Source organism: Clupea harengus, chromosome 8, assembly GCF_900700415.2.
Source record: "Clupea harengus chromosome 8, Ch_v2.0.2, whole genome shotgun sequence".
Lineage (NCBI taxonomy): Eukaryota > Metazoa > Chordata > Actinopteri > Clupeiformes > Clupeidae > Clupea > Clupea harengus.
In genome coordinates, this window is record NC_045159.1 from 16,643,353 (window position 1) to 16,664,833 (window position 21,481).

At 41.5% G+C, this 21,481-nt stretch overlaps 1 protein-coding gene across 1 annotated transcript in view; it reads right to left on the reverse strand.

Moving 5' to 3' along the window:
- Window positions 1–2,103: 2,103 nt before the first annotated feature.
- Window positions 2,104–21,481, reverse strand: part of LOC105900357 (gamma-aminobutyric acid receptor subunit beta-2-like) — a 48,979-nt gene continuing 29,601 nt past the window's right edge. Inside the window, exons 5-10 of the mRNA XM_012827642.3 lie at window positions 21,286–21,368; window positions 13,207–13,344; window positions 11,128–11,280; window positions 9,191–9,435; window positions 7,665–7,814; window positions 2,104–6,984 (exon numbers count right to left, since the gene is read on the reverse strand). Coding sequence (XP_012683096.1) covers window positions 6,637–6,984; window positions 7,665–7,814; window positions 9,191–9,435; window positions 11,128–11,280; window positions 13,207–13,344; window positions 21,286–21,368 — 1,117 coding nt within the window. The 3' untranslated portion in view covers window positions 2,104–6,636. The remainder of the gene's footprint in view (window positions 6,985–7,664; window positions 7,815–9,190; window positions 9,436–11,127; window positions 11,281–13,206; window positions 13,345–21,285; window positions 21,369–21,481) is intronic.

A 21,481-nucleotide genomic window follows, 5' to 3' on the forward strand; every position in this document is an offset into this window, starting at 1 on the left:
ACATGAAGCACACATACCTCAGAAAAGCATTAATCAACACGAAACAGAAAATGAATGCACCAACATCCAAGAGAGACTATTACTAGGGCTGTCTAATCTAATCCTTTCGCTAACTATCACAGCGTCATATTTCCCTCGCCCCACGTAGAAATGATGACATTCATGGCCACGCATAAGTCTCTGTGAGGGGAAAAATAAAATAGATAAAAATGAGATGACAAGACGATTGGACATGGCTTAGTCATGTTGGTTTGGTATGGCAGAGCATAGATAGTGAGGGGGTTTGGCTTGACTTATCTGTCCAAAAAAAAGCAGCTCTTTTGGCTCCCATTGAAAGAGTCAGTGTCTACCAGCTGTGATGCATCACCACTGTGGGTAATTGCGAACCAACCAACCTCTGTGTTATCGGGCCACCAAGTGGCTTTGTCCCGTTGAAAATTCAATCTGAAAAGGCTAGGGGGCTTGACGGTGACATCCTCACTAGAGTTTGCTATCATTCCTGTGTGACGGCGCGCCAAGGCAGCCCCGTGTAGTCAAGTGGGCCCCATGAGTCACGGCTTAATGTTTCAAACCAGGAACCTGGCCTTGGAGAAGATTAGCTCTCAGAGCCTGCCCACAGCCCTGCTTTTAGGTGTTGCACTGCAGCGGCAGACAGCCTTGGAGTCAACCACGCATTTGATGTCATATTGTCATATTACATAAACACACTGTTTGAAAAAAATGGCATTGTGGGTTTTCATTTGTTCTTCTTTCTTTTTTTTTTGTCACAAAGAAGAACAAAAATGATACTTGTAATGTGGCTTTAGTTGCACTGTACAACATTAAAAAAATACAGGTTTGATTCCGTTTATTTGGTGATGGATAAAGCTCTCTTTTGAAGTGTCTGAATCTATTCAGTGTTCACTATTCAGTGTCTGAATCTGTAGTCTGTGTATTTGGAATGGCATCTGAAGTATTTTCTATGCCAGTTTCACATTACTCTCCCTTGTGATGATATTTTACATGTCCTCGTGAAATATGACTTTCGGGATGTTTTCTGAAGGTTCAGATGCATTGCATTCTTCTGATTTGCGCATGCTGCATATTTTAATTACAATTTTAAACGCTTACGGGTCTCAAATACAGCCATATTGATTCTCACTGAGTAGGAGAAGCTCAAAGTTTGTGAATGATGAAAAGCACATTGCTTTTTGAAAGGGTAGATGTTTCTGGCTGTTCTGTCCAGAGCTGGTCCAATAAGACTAAGACTAGACTAGATTAACTAGATATAATGAATGCGTAAAACATAGCATTGTAATCTTCTTCATTTCCAAGCATGCTTGCATCCACCCACGCACTCAGACATAAATATATTAAAAACATTTGCATTGTTTGAACTGTGTTATTATTTTTAGGAACTCCAGGCATCTTTTTGTCAGGTGTATTATAAGAGTCAACTAAGAGGTCACTTATTTGAACTGCACCAACTACTCAATCGCAGAGGACATGCATAGAAATAAATAGTAACCTTTTGTCCCAAGCAAATTAACTTAATGATGTAATCATATGATTAAAAATCATAGTAGTTATATGTCCACCATGCAGCTAATATACAGAACTGATATTCAGGAAGTAGAGTGTAGTGAACAGTGAGTGTTCCACACACAGAGGGTTCAAAAATCTGCATGATGAGTTTCCAACAAATCAACAGTCTGGGTCAGAGATGTAATGAGAAACGTCAGTGAAACAGTTGACACAAAGGATCTCAGAGCTCTGTCATACTGAGCAAATTTGTAACCGAAATCCACCCCCAGCTGTAGTTCACTCATAGCGGCAAATATTTGCCTCCCCTGGCCCCGTGGCCAGAGAGATAATTGGATGATATTTACTTTACAACTTCTGCCAAAAATATGATAATAACACATTACAAAACCACGTTAAAGCTGTTTGGTGTCTGACTCTGATCAAACTATGTCATACAACGAGATGTTTTTGAATATGTTTTGAAGTTTATATATTTGTAGTCCATTTTTCCCATAAGTCTAGCTAAATGTTTTTTTTTGTTGTCATTTATAAACAATACATTAACATTAACAACAGCAAAAAAAAACAGACTCACGCAGATTAGAACTATATACAATATTTATTGACGACAAAGTTGGCCCATGGATACTTGTGTCTCGAACACACAGATGTTTTTTTGTCCTTCAGTACAAATACATTGTGGGGACCCTGTTTTAGGTACCACAGAAGTGTGGGCCTCGCTCTGAAGAAAGACCTCATTGGGAAACACAGTGAAGGGGAGGAGAATAAGGCATCATCTCTGTAATACATACACATATGCCTAATACACACGATGGCATTTAGGCTCTGTCCCTTCCTGCCAAATCCAGTCGTGCTCTGTTATTTTTTTGTAAGAGTATTTAAGTACAAAACACACTGATGCAAAAATGCACTGTGAGGCACAGCCAAAATATTTCCCAAGTAAAATTTTTGTAGAGGATGACAGAAAAAATGAGAATCGATGGTGTCACACAGCCCAGGCCTACGCCCATTAATTCTATAGTTCTGCCCCCTTTACACACACACACACATACATTCACACACACACACACACACACACACACAAATGCATGCACACACATTCATACCTATACATATGCAGACACACTTACACACACACACACCCACAGGTGGAAAACAGCCAGTCTATATTATACTGTACATAATTACAAATACTTTTGGGATTGTGAGGACCTGAGATGGGCAATGCAATACAAATAAGCACAATGCCTTTGTGTGTGTGTGTATGTGTGTGTGTGTGTGTGTGTGTGTGTGTGTCTGTGGCTGTGGCTGTCACTATGCTTACAACATGAATGAAGAGAATGCATGGATTTGGTACAAGTGTTTGCCAGCATGTTTTGACCACTGAGGTGTTCTGTCCTGGTATATAATAACATTCTTACTTATAAACGCTTTACAGTTTGGCAAAACACATAAGGATGAGATATCTCATTGCCACACACACACCGAAAAAATAACTGAAGCATGTTTTCTACAATATGACACTAAGAATATTTACATTATTGACGTATCATATTGTTTGCAGTGTTTTTACACAGCACAATTCAGCACAAATTAGAGCGGTGAAATGGTTTGTCATCACCTTGAGCAGTCACTGGTTATGTACAGGTTAGTCATGTATAACTGTGTATTTACACCTGGGCTTTAAGCACAACATTCAAGCCCCTTTGTCAAAATCACACCGATAACCAAGAAGTCTGGGGTTCTCTTTAGATTTACGAAATAATCCATTACCAATGATTAGAAATATTTGTTAACATATATGAGCAGAGAAACCTTTTCAAAAGTGACAGCAGAGAGTGATCTGTGAATACTGTGGAGGGGTGCCTCAAAGTATTCACATTGTATGTTAGTGAATATTACACGTATATTGAATGATAATATATCAATATCAGCATGTTAAATGTATTCAAAAGTATTTCACAAACATGTATTGCAATGACATTTTAAAATAGCACTATATAAATACTGTCCTATACATCTTTCTTATTGCTTACCATTAGTCTCAAGTTACAGTCCCTAACACCTTTATATTCTCATTTTAGTATGGAAGAGTATATCAATATAATTTAGGCTCATACGTTTCTTATTTCCTATAGTACTTATGTATCATTTATCATATCAACAAGATGCATTTCTCTGTGTAATTATACCCAGTCAGTGGAGCTGAAAAGAGACTGATTAATAAACTTGTATTATTTATTCATGTATTTACGGACAAATAATGTCATGCATGTAGAGTTAGTGAAAGGGTATGATAATGTTTCCATGTGTGTATTTGAAAGACATAGTGGCGATTCTACGAGTTCTACGAGAAATAATGTGTATGTCTTACCCGTCTTTTCAGACATATGACACACACATACACAGAGTTTATGTGAGAGAGCATTACTTATTTGTGCTATTTGTCTTACTATACAATGGTTACCTTATTGTGTAAAATGTATTCTGAGCACCAACGCTCGTAAACTCTGGCAGATAAGATAGCTTTTATGTGCAAAACATTGTCTATGGAAACTATGAAAAAGCATGGCGTCTATCGACACTATGAAAAAAGCATGATGTCTTTGACAAGCGATAAAATGTCAAGCATACGTGAGACAAAAATAGAGACTGTGGTGTTCAGACTGTCTATTACGTCTTCATTATCTCAGAATAAAACACCCACGACTTGCTTCAATTAGTGAACAAAATATCGTGTCTCAAAAATAAGATATTTTTGACAACACTGAATTGTACAAATTATTTAAATCTGGTTACATTATGAACATGATCAACCTACCTTAGATAGCAATTTTGTTTTTATTAAAACGATCAAATGAGCAATCAGGTCCTTGAATGACTCATTACCTTAAATTGTGCATTACTGTATTTGTAGTCTCTATTGCGTTTCGCATGTTATAATTATCACCATGAAAAAAGAAAAAAGTATGTGTTTAATGTACGAGAAAGTAAAATATTATAAATATGAAGCTTACGTTTAATTTTTCATCCATTCACACATTCATTCTTTAAAACCAGTGTGAAAGCTACCATCTCCATGGAAACATTGCTATGCTAAATGAATCCTCACATACAGTTTTGATACAAATACAGTTAACAATCTTTTACAAGAGATATTTACAGGTTGTTGTGAAAGAAAGATGAGACGCAGTTAATATCCCCTTATTGTGACAAACATGCCTTAACTGCTAGCTCTGTGCCATTAGTCACAGATAGTATATGTATGCTAATGATTAACTGAAGACCTTGCATTTACCTCCAATGTATTTATCATGCTGTGTGGAGGTGATTGTTAATGACACAATATGTGTGAGGCATGTTAGGTATATGTTGTTCCCTCCATGTCAATGTACCATGTAGACACTGAGGTAGGCCTACGATGTTTAATTCTTTACCAAAAGTTAGTTTGGTGTAAATTAAAGGCAGTATTGAATTTCCTACACTTTATTTTCTAGACTACACCTTTAGCTGGATATGTTAGAGGTGATTAAACTATGTGCAACAGATGTTGCTCAGACTAGCAGACCAAGTGTTACAGTAAACGGCTGTAGTTTGAGGGCAGTGACGAGCTGCTACCATCACCCCTGTGTAGCCAAATATCGCTGAAGTTAGAGTGAACTGCTAGCATGCCCAATCATTTGCATTCATTTCTGAGAACTTGGAAAATACTTCAAGTTGGGGCTTGCTAGTTGGCTGGTTAACTTTAGCAATATTTAGCTATACAACGAAGACCAACAGGTACAGATCTTTGTGGTGTGTAAACTTTACTCTCTGACGACTTAAGAGACCCGCTAGTGACTGATGCTAGCTGCCATTGTTTTTTTTGTCTCTTTGCTAGCAAGTCTGTCTCTTATGCCCAAGGACACAGGCTTGGATCCCAGTGTGGGACTGTGCTTGTTGAAATACAGGTTACAGTTACACAACACTGCATTAGCGCCGTGTCTCCACCACAGACCAAGGACTTCCTCTGAGCAAAGACAAGGCCTGTCCTTGCCAAATGCTTGTGTCATATGAAACCTTGACGTTCAGAAAAGCAGTGGCTCACCCTGTGGGCAGTGTTTCTTTCGTATTCCCATGTACTCTCAGTCTAGACCCTTGAAAGGAGTACCACATTCTTCCATTCCTCTTGTGTTGTGTTCTGGGGCACTGGAATGATATGAGGATTTGGTTTTGTAAAATAGAAGTTCATTTTCATTAATAAACGTATATCCATACTAGTAAAGTAACAATTTAAATAATGCTTTAAAATAAATTATTCAATTTAGTAGTTACATAATTGTACAAAATACTTATATATAACGTATTATAAAATAGCTATATTACGGTCCTAATATTCTATACTACCCTTTCATTGGGAAAAATGAACATAGTATTTATATGATGTGAATAAAGGCCAGAGAAGTGCTCTATCTATAGACAGCCTGTTTCAGACTCTTCAAACGGAATGGTGTGGCTTTGATCGGCAGTGTTCATTTGAGCTGAAGGTATGTCATTATGTACAATGACATTGGAAATGCTGCAATGTTCAAACTACATCCAGTCAACCAGAAAAAAAAAAAAAAAAACCTGATGTAAATCTTCAATGCAGACCGAAATGGTCAAAGTAAAAGGAGAGAGACAGCTACTGTTTGAGCACGAATTTGTTTGTCTGGATTGAATGTGACCAGTCAGCATTTCTGATCTACATCAGATTTCACTAATCTGAATCCCATTTAAAATCTACATATCAACATAATTTTGGCAACCAAAAATAAACTTAAAAAATGATCACAAAATACACTGAAACAAACAGAAATATATAAATCTTCAGTCATACACAGAATAATGTACTGTATATAATCAACTACTATAAGGTATATATATAAGCAACATCTCTGCAGCAGGCACCATATGATCTTAATCTCTCATGTCTAAGGTATTCATGTGTTAACCAGCAATTAAGGTGTTCCAAGGTTGATAGGAGTAAGTCCTGATTTCGATAAATATTTATAAAGTAGTTCAGTCTTGCTTCTGTTGAAAAATTAGACAGCAAAAAGATTTAAAAAGTGGTACACATTTGCCTGGCCTAGTTTAGTTGATGTAGTAGAGCCAGTAGATGATGTTGAAAAGCGAGAAGACGGTTGGAAAAATCACCCTTGACCACTTGTCAATAGAGTTCACGTCGGCCAAGTCGGGGATCTGGAGCTTGAGATGGGAGGTGCGCCTCCGTAACCGGCTCTTCTTCTGGGCGATGTGCCGCTCGAGGGCATTGTGGCCGTAGTTGTGGCGTGCCATGCCTGCTTTCCGGTACTGGAGCGTGGAGCTGTCGTAGGCCAGCATCGTGCCCCTGGGGTCTCCCAGGCTCAGGGTGAGCTCTGGCGTGCCCATCTCATTCTTGAGGTCCAGGGGGGTTAGGAGAATGTTCTCATGAGAGCCCATCTGAAATCAGATTGAAACACACAGACATTTTTAGGTATTACTTCAGTCTATAGTGCCATAATAACATTGTAATTATATAAATATAAAATTAGGTACAGTGTCACATACTAATTTTCTACTTGTGTAAGAGCACCTCAACCCTCTGTACGTTCACGTATCCTCAGCCTAGACTCATTCCCAATACTAAACAGTTTGGATACAACAGGCTCTTGCTGTAATGACAATACAGTGTGTATTGTCACCTTGAACTGGCATTTCCTCCCAGTGGACACCTCGAGGTGAATCATTTGAATCTCATTTGATTAAAATAATGCATAGGTAGCGTTCTACGACTAGGAATTCTGAACATGTTGTATATCAAGGAGAATAAAGGGGCAAAGCTAGACATGGACCTTTTAAAACAGATGTGAATAAGTTAAGTCATTTATTTCCCCCCTATTGGCAACTGCCTGCTCTGGCACTTGCACAGAAGACACACAGTAGCTTTCTTGGCAAGGTATTTGGTCTAGGGTCCTGGCAGACCAGACTAAACCTTGTACAACAGTGTAGATAAGTCACTGGGCTCTCCCCAGACATTAGGGACTGCCATGGAACAGAAATAAAGTGTTGGGTTAAGGGGAGCCTTGATTATATGGAAGTGTCTGGATTTGCCCAACAGCATAGCATAGGCCTTTTGGTACCTTGTTTTTTTGGTCCCCTAGCCCCCCTAGACCCATCGCTGCGTCGTCCATGAACATTGGTTCCCACATTGTGTCATGGCCGCCGAGGTCCCTCTGTTTCATCCTGGGATACAGAGCATCATCACGCTGGACTATGTTTCCAACCAGCCACTGGAACACACAAAAAACAAAGGCATCAGCTCCGCTGAACTTGAAAAGAACTGCTGTTCTTTCAAGGAACTGATTAGTATTTGAGTCAGAAAATACACAGCAAATGTCACCATGAGTTTGATGGAACCCTGGTACCAAACAGCTTTAGGTTATGTTTATGTTAAAGTCAAACTCCCAAGATAAGCTACTTTCTTCAGAGTCTCATTTTGAGTTGAATTGAACATTAAACTAAATCCTATTCTAGTCTGGAAAGGCCCCTTTTGTATCAAGTGTATGGTTGAGGGTTGAAATTGCCTTGTTTAAGCCCTTGGCTTCTACAAAGTAAGACTGCCAACTGCAAATTCTAAGATGGAACAAACACGGATTCTGATTACACCCTTTTCTACATTGCATTTCCCTTTCCCTGTATAACTCTAAAAATGTAAATATTACCTTCCCTTCAGTCAATAAATGCATAGTTTTGTAGAGTGCACTACCTTTGTGTCTTGTATTACCAAAAAACATTTTACAAGTAATATCTGTAAGACATCAACATTATTGATTAATCCTGGTGCATCTCTTTGTCTCATTCCCCAGAATCAAACATGTCAGAAACGAATAGCGTAGTCCGAATATGAGAATAGCCGGCATGTAGGCCATCAGTACAATAAACTGGCAAGCAAGAAATACCGTGAGCATCTGTCTTCTGGAGGATAAGTGAATAGGGCAGTGCTCCATGAGATACTGGTTGTATTCAGCTAACAGTCGTACACAACATAGGTTGTAGCTAGTGGCTACAGTTGCACCAAATATTCTGTTAGGCGTACTTTCTCAGTGCTTCGGACAGTGCTTGCTGTACTATCTCAGCGCTTCGGACAGTGCTTGCTGTACTTTCTCAGTGCTTCGGACAGTGCTTGCTGTACTATCTCAGCGCTTCGGACAGTGCTTGCTGTACTTTCTCAGTGCTTCGGACAGTGCTTGCTGTACTATCTCAATGCTTTGGTTGGTGCTTGCTTAACTTTCTCAGCGCTTCGGACAGTGCTTGCTGTACTATCTCAGCGCTTCGGACAGTGCTTGCTGTACTATCTCAGCGCTTCGGACAGTGCTTGCTGTACTATCTCAGTGCTTCGGTTAGTGCTTGCTTAACTTTCTCAGTGCTTCGGACAGTGCTTGCTGTCCTCACATGTCCTGAAGAAAAGCAGTTGCTCTGGGAATCTCTGTGGTCGGCAAGTTAAACAATTCAACACAACACTGTATCAACCAAACAGGACACTTTCAAGGAGAGGACCCTCCCTGACTGCCAATTGTTTCAGCATTTTGAAGGCAAGCTAGAAACTCTCATATCTTTTCTTAGGCTGAGACAGTATGTCAGTATGTGACTGCAAGCTGGATGAGACCTGGTTTGGGTCCATCCTGATCTTCTCGTTGTTGGCCATCGCCGCTTTTTCAGCTGCCCTCTTCTGGCGCCGTGGCCCCCTCCCGAAGAAGATGTAGTTGACCAGGGCGTACTCCAGCAGTGCGAGGAAGACGAAGACGAAGCAGCCCATCAGGTAAACGTCAATGGCTTTGACGTAAGGGATCTTAGGGAGCGTCTCTCTCAAGTGGGTGTTGATTGTGGTCATGGTCAGCACAGTGGTGATGCCTGGGTAAAAACAGGAAACAGGAAACAATCATGAATGCGTTATTACTCCCTGACAATCTGTTTGGCATCAGATCCAGGATAACTGTCATGTCAGATGTGATAAGCTGAATAGGCAATGGCAAACGTAGACACAATGGGAAAAACAACTATTTGGTTGAAGTGATTTCTAATTTAGGCCTTTTCTAATTTCTTATTGTTTTCTATTAATTTTTTCTGTTCTGACCCAAATACTCGACACACATAAATGTAGTGCTATTTTAATATCCTCTCATACAGCTGCAATGTTGTTTATAGCATGCAAACTCATCCATGGCAAGTAAGTTCAACATAGGGATTTATTTTTAAATGTTCCAATCAGTATAAACACTAAGCATTCACATACAATATAATCTCCCTAAGTGTAAGATGAAATATACCTAATCAGTATTATCTATTTATATAAATCAATAGATAATACTAAGTCATATGTTGTTCTACGTATTTCAACAACAACAATATTATTCAACATTTGTATTGATTTCTATGAAATCCTTAAATAATATAATGAGGTAAGTCTGCCTTACATTAATTAGCTGTATACTGACAATTCTCAAGAAAATAAAACAAGCACCACCTATATGTGACCACCCATAAACAATATGGATCTCTGGTAGTGATATGGACAGTGACATGTACACTTCAGTGTCAGAGACTTCAGTGGCTTGAAGTGTGTGTTTGCTTTGATTCGATTTTTCTCTCCTCACCTGTGTGATGTGACTGTCCCTGACGTCTCACCCCTTTTCACGTGTATTACACACTGCCCAAGTGTGTTTCACGTGTGTTACACACAGCCCAAGTGTGTTTCACGTGTGTTCCACACTGCCCAAGTGTGTTTCATGTGTGTTACACACTGCCCAAGACACTTAAACAACACTGAAGCAGCAGTGATCTGCATTGAGCCCTGCCCCAACCCCTCCCTCCCTCCACCCCATCATTAAACTCCTCTCCCCTTGCATGTCATTAAATCCAGCCCCGCCTGATGGGTGGGGGGGTGCAGGAGGGATGCAGGTCAGGGTCCAATCAGCGAGAGTGCTGCTCTTATCGCGTGAGAGCAGGACTGATGAGGTCTCTGCTCCACCACGGCTCCCCGCATCACACACTTCCCTGAGCCCAGCGGCCCCCCCATTACGTAATGCACAATTACAGAGAAAAACTGAGCAGTGACCCCAAATCTCAGCCATCAGATGCTCGTGTTTCAGTTAGCAAAGACTGTTTTTAAGTGAAAAAAATGTGTTTGCCATTATAGGAATTAAAGGGGTCTAAATCAGCTCAACAACAACAGGCCACTTAACGGTGTCTAGAGGCACAACTAACCCGAGGTACCGTTAAGATATTACGCCACCCACGGTTGGAATCCAAAAGAAAATAAACGTACCCCCACTTTGGATTCAGTTAAGCCATTAGGCTTCTACTGGTAATGCTTTGCATTTGACTCTCATTCTCCTAATTGCACAGCACTTTTTTCACCTCCATTCTTAACTTTAAACACTTTCAACTCAATTTTGTGGAAGTTGCCTTTCCTTAGTGTTTTTCAGGCAAATGCTCTCAGCATGAAGAGCAAATTCAAATTCAAATTAATTTATTCACTGTTTTTATTTTTCGAAAAATGGAAAATGGAATAAGAATTTGAAAAAAAGGGCCAAATCTACATACCCAGAGCCACTCTTGCAGCAGACGCGTCGTAGTTGATCCAGAAGGAGACCCAGGAGAGGATGGTGATTAGGATAGAGGGCATGTAGGTCTGCAGGATGAAGTAGCCAATGTTCCTCTTCAGCTTGAAGCTTAATGACAGCCGGGGGTAAGAACCTGGGAGAAGCACACAGAGAGGGTTGAGAGTTCAGTGGACACTCACAGACATGATGCTTCACGCCTGAACCAGGGTCTCACTGGAGAACGTATTCATGAAATCCATGCAGTCCTTATACATACTGTTTTGATTGTTACAATGGTGCAGTGTGATCCGCTATGTCATTCTATCTTCTTCGGTATGAAGCATGAATTTAATAATAAGCAGAAGGAACTCCATGACCTGAATGGGTGACGAAAAACATGCAGCTTTCTCTGGCTTTGGACCTTTATTGTATTCCATATTCTATAATTCCAATTCCAATATTCCATAATATACTATAAGGTCTACACTGATGTATTATTACTATACTATATGCACTATTATTACAGTATACTATTTTAGTATAATATATAGTACAGTATAGTATTCATATTATATTCATTCTTTTCAAGTGTGGTGAGCACACATAGAGAAAGAAAGGCAGTCGTTTTTTGTAGTTGTTTTTTTTTTTAGGTGAGGTATTACCGATCCCCACTGGTCACCTCAGGGTACGGCTCTCTGCGTTCCCATTAGCATGCCTCTCCAACACTCACTCTCACTAATGCCACAACAGCCTGCTACCCGGTGCAACGACATTACAGCAACCTTATGCTACGTGTGTGTGTGTGTGTGTGTGTGTGTGTGTGTGTGTGTAATGGCAGGTGAAAGAACATGTTAAGACTTCAAAGTTCACAATTTCCCTCAAGGACATCCAAACTCTATTTTTTAATACTCAATTCCATTTTATAGCTATTAATAAAACATAAGACATAATGCCAATTCAATAGGAGCCTAATCAAGTAGAATATATGGAGCAGCAGCAGAGGGGGGCCTCTCCCTGCAACCGCTGCTGTGGCGTTCCTGCTGCATGCATAACAAAGTCATACATATGAAAATGTAACATATGAATAAAACATCACTTCAACACAAAACAACATTTTGTTCTAAATAACATCAGCTTGCTCACTCTTGGGCCAGGGATGGCCTGGCCTTTCGCTGTTGGAATGGTGTGGAGTGGAACAGGGATTCCTCAGCCCCACAGTCCTAAATGCTATTCTGATTTCTGAACACTTTGAACTTTAAAGTAACACTATGCAACAATTTGACAGTTTTTGAGGTATGGCTTTTTTGGCAACTAGTTTTGGTACCATCCTCACATTCATTTTGATAGCATATGGTCATGTGAAGGACAGATAAACCACCTGTGTCTTTCCCACTAGCCATCCAGGATATGCCCTATGTAATTCTGTGTACCGGGCTGGAATGGAAAAATGGAAGAAAAGCTTTCACAGCATGACATTGCCAGCTATACTGCCAAAAGACACCAGTTAGTTTGTTGGCAAGCTTCTATCAGTGTGAACTGGGCTGTTGGTGGTGTTTGCAAGGTGTTTTGCATGCCTTTAAGGTAGTGAGCTTGCTAGTTTTGGAACAGAACTGCTTTAAATAAGGGAAGACTGGTGACAGGTTCTAAAATTCTAACTCAAACTGTCTGTTCTTTTGGTTGAGGTATTTATTATCTTGTGGATTTTAGAAACATTTTAATAAACAAAACTGACCTTTCTTTAAGCACCCAGTGTATCTTCTTATTCTGCGTCTAGGCATATACTTTCATCAAAATCACCGTAGCCCTGTGTTTTTATTTTTGTTTATTTGTTTGACATGGGCCCTTCATGTGCCCTGTCTTAACTACAACCCCTACAACAGACTTTACTATCTGTGTCCCATCTAAAGTAAATTCAGCAAGCCGCTGCCTTCAACCAGTCAGAAGAGAGATCATCTGAGGGAATACTTGAGAGGTCTGTTTCGGAAAGGCTGGCCAGAAACACACCATTTATCAGGTTTTGCACATGGTTATTTGAACGCAACGCAGACACTTAATAAACACACTGTATGTCTGACGTTACCTGTAGAGAAGACCACATTCTTGGAGATGAGATTGTAGTCGACGATGGAGAACTGGGGAAGCTCAATCCTCCCCACGCCTGTGACAGCACTGTTCCCCCCTCTCCAGTGGAACTCGATGTCATCTGTGGTGTAGCCGTCTGCGGGAGAGAAAAAACAGCAAAGAGTTAATTTACATAAGCGGAAGGAGAGAAGAGGAATATGCAAATGTGTTACTGTGAGGAAATATTTTAAGGTCTCAGACTGCAACACATGATGGGCTGTGAAGATTCCCTCCCCATCCAATATTAAACCTGCTAAATTATGCAGGACACACAAAGATGGTAGAAATGATAAATAATGAAGAAGTAGTAACGTTAAAAGTGAACAATCTCCCAGACACATTTGTAGAAATATGATGGAATAGTACTATAATTATTCCAGAACAAACCCAACAGGTAAATGGCCGGTGCGATTTCCAAGGGGAAAAAAAAGATTAGAGGCATAATGTGCATGTTTACAATTAATTATCTGATGTTTAAATAATACAGTTGAAGAAAACAAATGGGGAGAAGAAGAGGATGAAGAAGAAAAAGAAGAAGAAAAAGAAAAAGAAAAAGAAAAAGAAGAAGTCATGTGATGTGACATGGTGCTAATAGATTACAGAGGTACAAAGATACTCCAGAGATTCCCCCATATCTCCAACCTATTTCTTCCTGTGTTATTGTGGACTGCCCCCTATGCCCATCCAGGGTCCAACTCATTACCGGTGAAATCACAAGTTTTTCCCCATCTCTGGCCTCGGTGAGAAGAACATAAATATTCAAATAAAACAAGCCTCATTCTCTCTGCCTCACTGCCTTTTCTCTCTCTCTCTGCTCCAGCAGAACCATTAGAGACGCACCCCAGCCCAGTGCAGGACATGGCCTATAAATGATGGAGAGACATCTTATAGGAGAGACTGTCCACTCGAGCACACAAGGCTCGGCCCTGTATAATCTACTGCTGGCCCCATGCAGTTGTCAAGTCGCTTGCCTGCAGGGCACAGCGTGAGCGCACAGCATAATTGAGAGAAAGAGAGAGTTATACATTCCTGAGTGCCATCGAAAACAGGGACAGTGCCTAGACATCACCATCACCATTGGACGGACACACACTCCCATCGACACCATTGCAAACACCATGCAAGGGCATACTGTACACACACATACATGCAAACATGTGCACCTGCACACACACACACACACACACACACAAACAGAAAGAGAGAGATAGGGAGAGAGAGAGAGAGAGAGAGAGAGAGAGAGAGAGAGAGAGGAGAAGGGGGAGGAGGAGAAAGGGGTTCACTGATGGAAGATTAAAGAAATGGAGATTGGCTTGCCTTGAAGCAGACTATTTCTTGCTGACAATCAAGTTGAAACTGTGAGAGACGTCGTGAGAGAGAGCTTGTGTATGTGTGTGTTGTTTTTGTGCGCATGCATGTGTGTGTGTGTGTGTGTGTGTGTGTGTGTGTGTGTGCGTGAGTGTGTGTGCTTGTGTGTGCATGTGTGCATTTAAGTATGCACGTTTGAGACTTGTGCATGAGAGAGAGAAAGAGACTGTTCATGTTTATTAGAGTATATTTATATATTTATATTTATACGAATCTGAACCCTGACTAGAGGATCCTCTGATGGGATTATTTTTGTTGACCTCTTTTCTGTCTCTCCCTCTCACTTTCTCTCTCCCTCTCTCTCTGCCTTATTGACTCGTACTATATAGATACAGCCTATTTCACTCTCTGCCCCGCTACAGTCTTCCCTCAGTTCGAGTAATTACACATGATGACCTATTTAGATGTTATGAATAATTCATCTACATATTCCTACTCCGTTTTAGCAGTTTGTGCACATACAGAACACAACATGAGCCCACAGATTCGAGAGACAATCCTTTTTCTTCTGTTAAACCTCCACTACAGGAAGCTTCCCACCCAGGAAATCTCCAGCGTGTACAGGCGGTGTACTGCACCGCTGTGCTGAAGTATTACAAACGTCTATCAACAAAGTGGAATTAATAGTCATGGTTTGTGCGGGGGGGGGGGGGGGGGGGGGGGGGGGGGTATGGGGAAATGCCAAGCGGTTTTCCGTGCAGTCCGCTGGGTTTCTGCCGATCCACTTAACTTCATTGTTTCTATGTCATTGAATCTGACTTCACAAATTATCTTGTGCTCACATTTATGTCACGGCTCTTACATCACCGGGCTTGGGATGGCACTCTTGGGTCAAATGAGCGCTGGAAGTCAAGGGGAAAAAGGATCGGAGGAAGTGGACTCGTTCCTGAGACGCGGGAATCGCCCACGTCCGAGCTGTGGCTGTGTATGGGAGTTAAACAGCAGGCCTGGCTGACTCATGTTCATGTTCATGCTGGGAGGTTTCTGATCGTTACGACCAAAAGCGACCTTCTGTGACTCTTACTCTGACTCTCATTTGATGCCATTACACAGCACCAGATGTACTGAATCTAAGATCAATCGGAACTAAGAGGAACACCCACATCTAAAGGAGACAGAAAGTCAGCGATCTTAAAGCCAAAACTAAAGTTGAAAGTCAAAACGGACTGACTGGAGGAGTCTTTGTAATAATTTATCTCACATGAGAATTAACACACATCAATGTGCCTTACAAGTGAGGTATGCCGTTCATAACTATGTGTGTTCCTTAGAAAACCAACCAATAACTTTGGTGTTCTAATAGCATCTATTGCTTGCTGTTGAGCTCCAGGAACTTATTTGAATTACAATTGACGTCGAAGTCATAGAACCCCTATGCTAGGATCACAGACTTGCTCAGATTACATCTGAATATAGCTAGGTGTTATAAAGCGCAAACAGAAATATATAATAAGGACTTGTTCATTTATTAACGACTTTTGTATGAATCAGAACTCGAAAAAGTTTCAAACACAAAGGCCTCAGCTGATTTACCATCAGAGCTAATTGAACCTCATTTTTTGTACAGCATCCAATCACATAGCCTCCAAAGACCCGTGCCAATTCATCCCCTCTCACCAACTCAGCTGGTCATTGTGTGAAGACCGGGTGACGTGTTAGCCACTCAAAGACATCTGCATCATCTTGAGAGTCTGTGTCAAGACTGTCTGGCACCCTTCGCGGGAGTCATTCAGCTCGGGGAACGAGTAATGTGAGAGGTATCTAACACCCGGAGCACATTTTCATCCTGATATTCAAGAAAGAGAATTCAGGGCACGAACCCTGAAAGGAGACAATTCCTGTGTTTTTACAATCACCTGCCTACAAACTTGATTCATGTCTAGTTTGCATCTCTATGCAGTAAATAATATGTGTGTGTGTGGACGCGTTATGGTGATTCACGAGGATTCATGGTGATACTCTACACTATAAAGCAATAACATGTCTAATCATAAGTGCATACTTATAAATAATTCCTCGGGACGACGATGTATTGACCTCTCTCACAAATGCACATATATTGCTTACATACAGTACAGTACAACAGTGCTAATGTTCCTATACATTCTGTGGCAAGACCCCATTCATGTTTCATGCATAATAGATCTAGAATGGAGGGACATTTCATGAGCTGTGAACCGCAGTAAAGATCTAGGCCATAAAGTCATGCGCTGGAGAGAGGCTCAGGTACAGAGTGCAACCGGTGACTGATTATGCATATCTACCCGAACCTGAAATATAACATCGCCCGGGAGCAACTATTACCCCTGGGCTTGGGCCTGACTGAATGTTTTCGCATTTTGAAAGTATATTTAGCTTAGAGAAATTGTGTGTGTGTGTGTGTGTGTGTGATAGAGAGAGAGAAATAGAGAGAGAGAGCATATGTGTGCATTCATGTGGGTGTGTAAATGCATTGTATTTACGCGTGCGCGTGTGTGAGTGTATGTGAGAGAGAGAGATAAATAGAGAGCGAGAGCATATGTGTGCATTCATGTGTGTGTGTAAATGCATTGGATTTAGTATGGAGGTGATGTAATTGTGATGACTATGCTGTGACTGTTTGATCTCCAATCCACTGAAATAAGGCAACACCTGCGGTTGATGGTTGGGCCGTGGCTGGGGATAATGCTGTTCTAATTAAGCTGAGTAGCAGTGAGTCGTTACAATAGTAACACTGAAGCCGCCACACATAATTATAGAGAGAGCAGACATTTTCACATTTTACACTGATTAAATATGCGAATCCACCACCCGCACACACACACACACACACACACACACACACACACACACACACACACACACACACACACACACACACACGTGATCTCACACTGCAGGTACTGATATGTTTCTTCCTCGTGTCGGAGGCAACTGTGAAACATTCAGTCCCTTAAAAACATGCATCATCAGTCGACCAATCGATTGAATGAGCTGTTTCTACATCATGGGAATACAAAATACCAAATGGTATTCTTTCGCTCATACACAGATACATATTTTCCTTTTTACAGAGCAAAACCAAAAAAACAATGGCATTATTAACAATTTTCTTTGACTTTAAAATAATCTTGCTGCAATATTGATTAAATGATCACACAATAATTACTGCTCTGAAAGAAATACATGACAACCTATTGACTGCCAAAACATCACTCCTTATCCTTTCACTTGTATTCAAGCCCCTGCCTTTACACAGCCATGCATCTGGATCAGTCTGAGTCAACAGCAGCAGCTCCTGCCTTTACACAGCCCTGCATCTGGATCAGTCTGAGTCAACAGCAGCAGCTACTGCAGGGTGATTACAGTCAGTGGTCTGTCATGTGTCTGTTGCTCCTGTTGTTGGATGGAGAAGAGCAAGACACTTCACTTCCCTCCTCATCTACCATCTATATTCGAGGCACTCCATTGGTGTTTCTTCACATGGCCAATTTTGACCTGGCTTCTGTCAACAAAAAATGACATTCACATAACCAGAAAGCAAATATCAATATGCTGGCTGTCTACAATGCGAGGCACGTCAACACACAGCACAGCACAACACAACACACGTCGACAACCTCTGCCCAAGCCAATTTAATTTTCTGGAGCAGCTGTGTGTATATATGGTTAATGCATATTTTTTTTTTCAGTTTCACCTCTTCATCTATATGCATGTCATGCATCCAATAATGTCAAGTGTGCTGATTTCAGTTTATTTGGCTCGTGTCAAAGTTTACAAATTGTGCTGTTCAGCGTTCCTTTCATAAACCCGGCTTTGGTGCACCACCTGCAATTAATATGCGGTTCCAATCGTTGACTATGCAATTAGCTGGAACCTAAGTAAATTACGCGTTTATTTCAGGTTCACTGCCGCCACGCATCAGGTCTCATTCAGCGTGGAAACTACGGCACGAACGTCAGACGTGTCGCAATCTGAGTCACACTTCTTTGTCACTTCTCACTGACTTCAATCAATCTCACTGATGGCTGTTATCCAGTCCAATGACAAGTTATTTTTCAGTTAAAACGCATTTGTATGCAGAGAGGGAGGCCATTTTTTCTTTGTTGTTGTTGTCTGAATGGCACAGCATCGGAAAAATTTTCATGGCGCACTTGAAATCACTCCCACTCACCCTGGTAGGAGAAGGCTGATGACTAAGAATGGGCTGCATTCTCTTCCTCTACCCTCTACCACAGACACTGTTTAGCACCGACTGGCTGCTGTATCTAACAATTGTTGTCACTGTCACTTAGATTCACCAAAAGCCAATTGCTCAATGGCGCAGAATCGGTAAGCAGAGAACAATGTCAACTGTCAACTATTTTGGGGTATGGATTGTGTTCGTCTTAATTGCATGCCATTTGATTTCCACTGAAGTGCCTTTTTTGTAACTCACAACCAGCAGACCTTACAATGAATTAAAAGAAACCTTTTTACCTCATCCGCTTTCAGCTACAACTACACTTTTAATAAAAATTTAATTCACAACAGAATTCATAATTGTCATTTCTAAACGACATGCTGAGGAAAGGCTTACTATTACACGGAGCCTGATTGGTGCGAAGGATCAAGTGATTTTACTTTGTGTTTGTTGATGATGAATGTCAAAAGCAATAAACCAAAAAAAAGATGAAATGCTTCCAAGAAGTTCACTGTCATCGAGTGTTTGTAATTTCACAACAGGATAAACCCTGACAAGGGTTGAGCTCAGCACGCCTATTTGGCAGGATTACACAGATAAAGCTGTCATACTTCTTGGCAAACATAAACATAAATTACTTTAAAGACTCTGAAATAAAATAATAATGAACAAGCAAGCAAGCAAACAAGCAAATAAATAAACATCCAAAAAACCTGATAATGGGAGGGGGGTGGGGTGGGGTGGGGTGGGGTACAGTCAGAGCCTACTACAGAGATGTGTGTGACAGTGAGGCTAGTGGTGGAGAGACATGCAGGCCATTGGTGGAGCACCAGGTCAGCCTAGGTCCCAGAGCTGCAGTCCCTTTACCAGGCCATGTGCCACTCGCTCTGCTCTCAGGGCACAGAGCTGCAGTCCCATTACCAGTCCATGTGCAACTCGCTCTGCTCTAGGAACACAGAGCTGCAGTCCCTTTACCAGGCCATGAGCCACTCGCTCTGCTCTCGGAACACAGAGGAAACACCACAGGAGTCTTTTACTTCTGCAGCGAGCAGAGTCCTTCATGCGCTAAATGCTCAGGGTTGAGGTACACAGAGCATTCAGGGAGAGAGAGAGAGTGAGAGAGTGAGTGAATGAGTGAGTGAGTAAGTAAGAGAGTAAGTGAGTGAGTCAGAGAGAGATTGAGTGAGAGAGAGAGTGAGAGAGTAAATGAGTGAGTGAGAGGGTGAGAGAGTAAGTGCGTAAGAGAGTGAGTGAGAGACACATAGACAGAGAGAGAGTGAGAGAGAGAGAGAGAGAGAAAGGGAGAGAGGGAGAGAGAGAGAGTGAGAGATAAAGAGAGGGAGAGAGGGAACACACACAGAGAACACACCCTGTGTTCTCTTATGACTAGCATAATGTCCTCCCTCGCTGAGCCTGAGCACTTGGGTGCCGGTTCTCACTGTAAGTAACATTTGCTCCCGCAGCCTAGCACAGCACAGCACAGCACAGCACAGCACAGCACAGCACAGCCCAGCACAGCACAGCACAGCTCTCACAAAGGAACTCACAGTGGGCGCATCATGGCACAATTAGAATGCAATGAGCTAGCTCTGCCCATTGTGCTCGTTCGGATGCGTGCCAGCCAGGATGTCCTCTGGCTTCGTCAGGAGGAAGGTCAACATCATTAGGTAATAAAGCCGGGCCTGTTGTTATCCATGCTCTCTGATTCCTCTGCCGTTACCTCTTAAAACATGCATTAGAGGTGATGTGAGCCGAGGGAGACGGAACCAGAGGGCGGAGAAGATGAAGATGATGGTGAAGATCCTTTTGTTCATTTGAAAAACCCTGAGCAATCAGCCAATCTAATTTGAACGCGAGGAACATCTCCGGCAAGTGGAAGGATAGTTATTATGTTTTTTTTTGTGCAAAACAAACCACTCGTATTGAGTTGGACTTGAAGCAGCTCCGTCGTGTGGAGCGCGTCAAGGTGCAAGGTCTGTTTTAGTCACCGAAATCAATCATCAGAAGAAAAGGAGTTCAGCACACTGCAATCAAAAGTGTACACGTCTTCGAGATACTGCTTTTTTTACGCATTTCTGATACACTGGCAGAAGAACTGAAGGCAACCTGGAAGCAACTGCTCCTTCTACAGTAACAGAGCTCTCCCTTTAATTCCCTCCCAGCTGATTGCAATTACCAGTGTGCATACTGGGAAGTGTTCATCAAAAGGACTTTGTAGCATATACCATACATGGCACACATATAGAGAGAGAGAGAGAGAGAGAGAATCAGAGGGCGTGAGAGGAAGAGAGGAGAGGACATAGGAGAAAAGTGAATGAGTGAATAAGAAGAGAGAGAAGAGAGCAAGAGAGAGAGCGAGAGAGAGAGAGAGAGAGAGAGAGAGTGAAAGAAGAACGAACATGAAGTGAAAACCCATAAAGGCTAATGGTATATCTTGCCCTCTTTGCCATAAGTGATCACAATCTCCAGTGTTCTTGTAGGATATAGGCATGTTAATGAAGACTTACAGCTCTCTATCTCCAGTGTGCAGTTCTGTTCGTCCAGAGGGTATCTCCTCAGGTCCATCATGCACGCTGCAGTGGTGGTAATCCTGCAGAGAACAGCATTGAAACGCATGGTCATCAGAAAGACTCAGCATCGAAACGCATGGTTATCAGAAAGACTGGAGAGGACATGGCTTCTGATTACATCAGAGTGGGATGA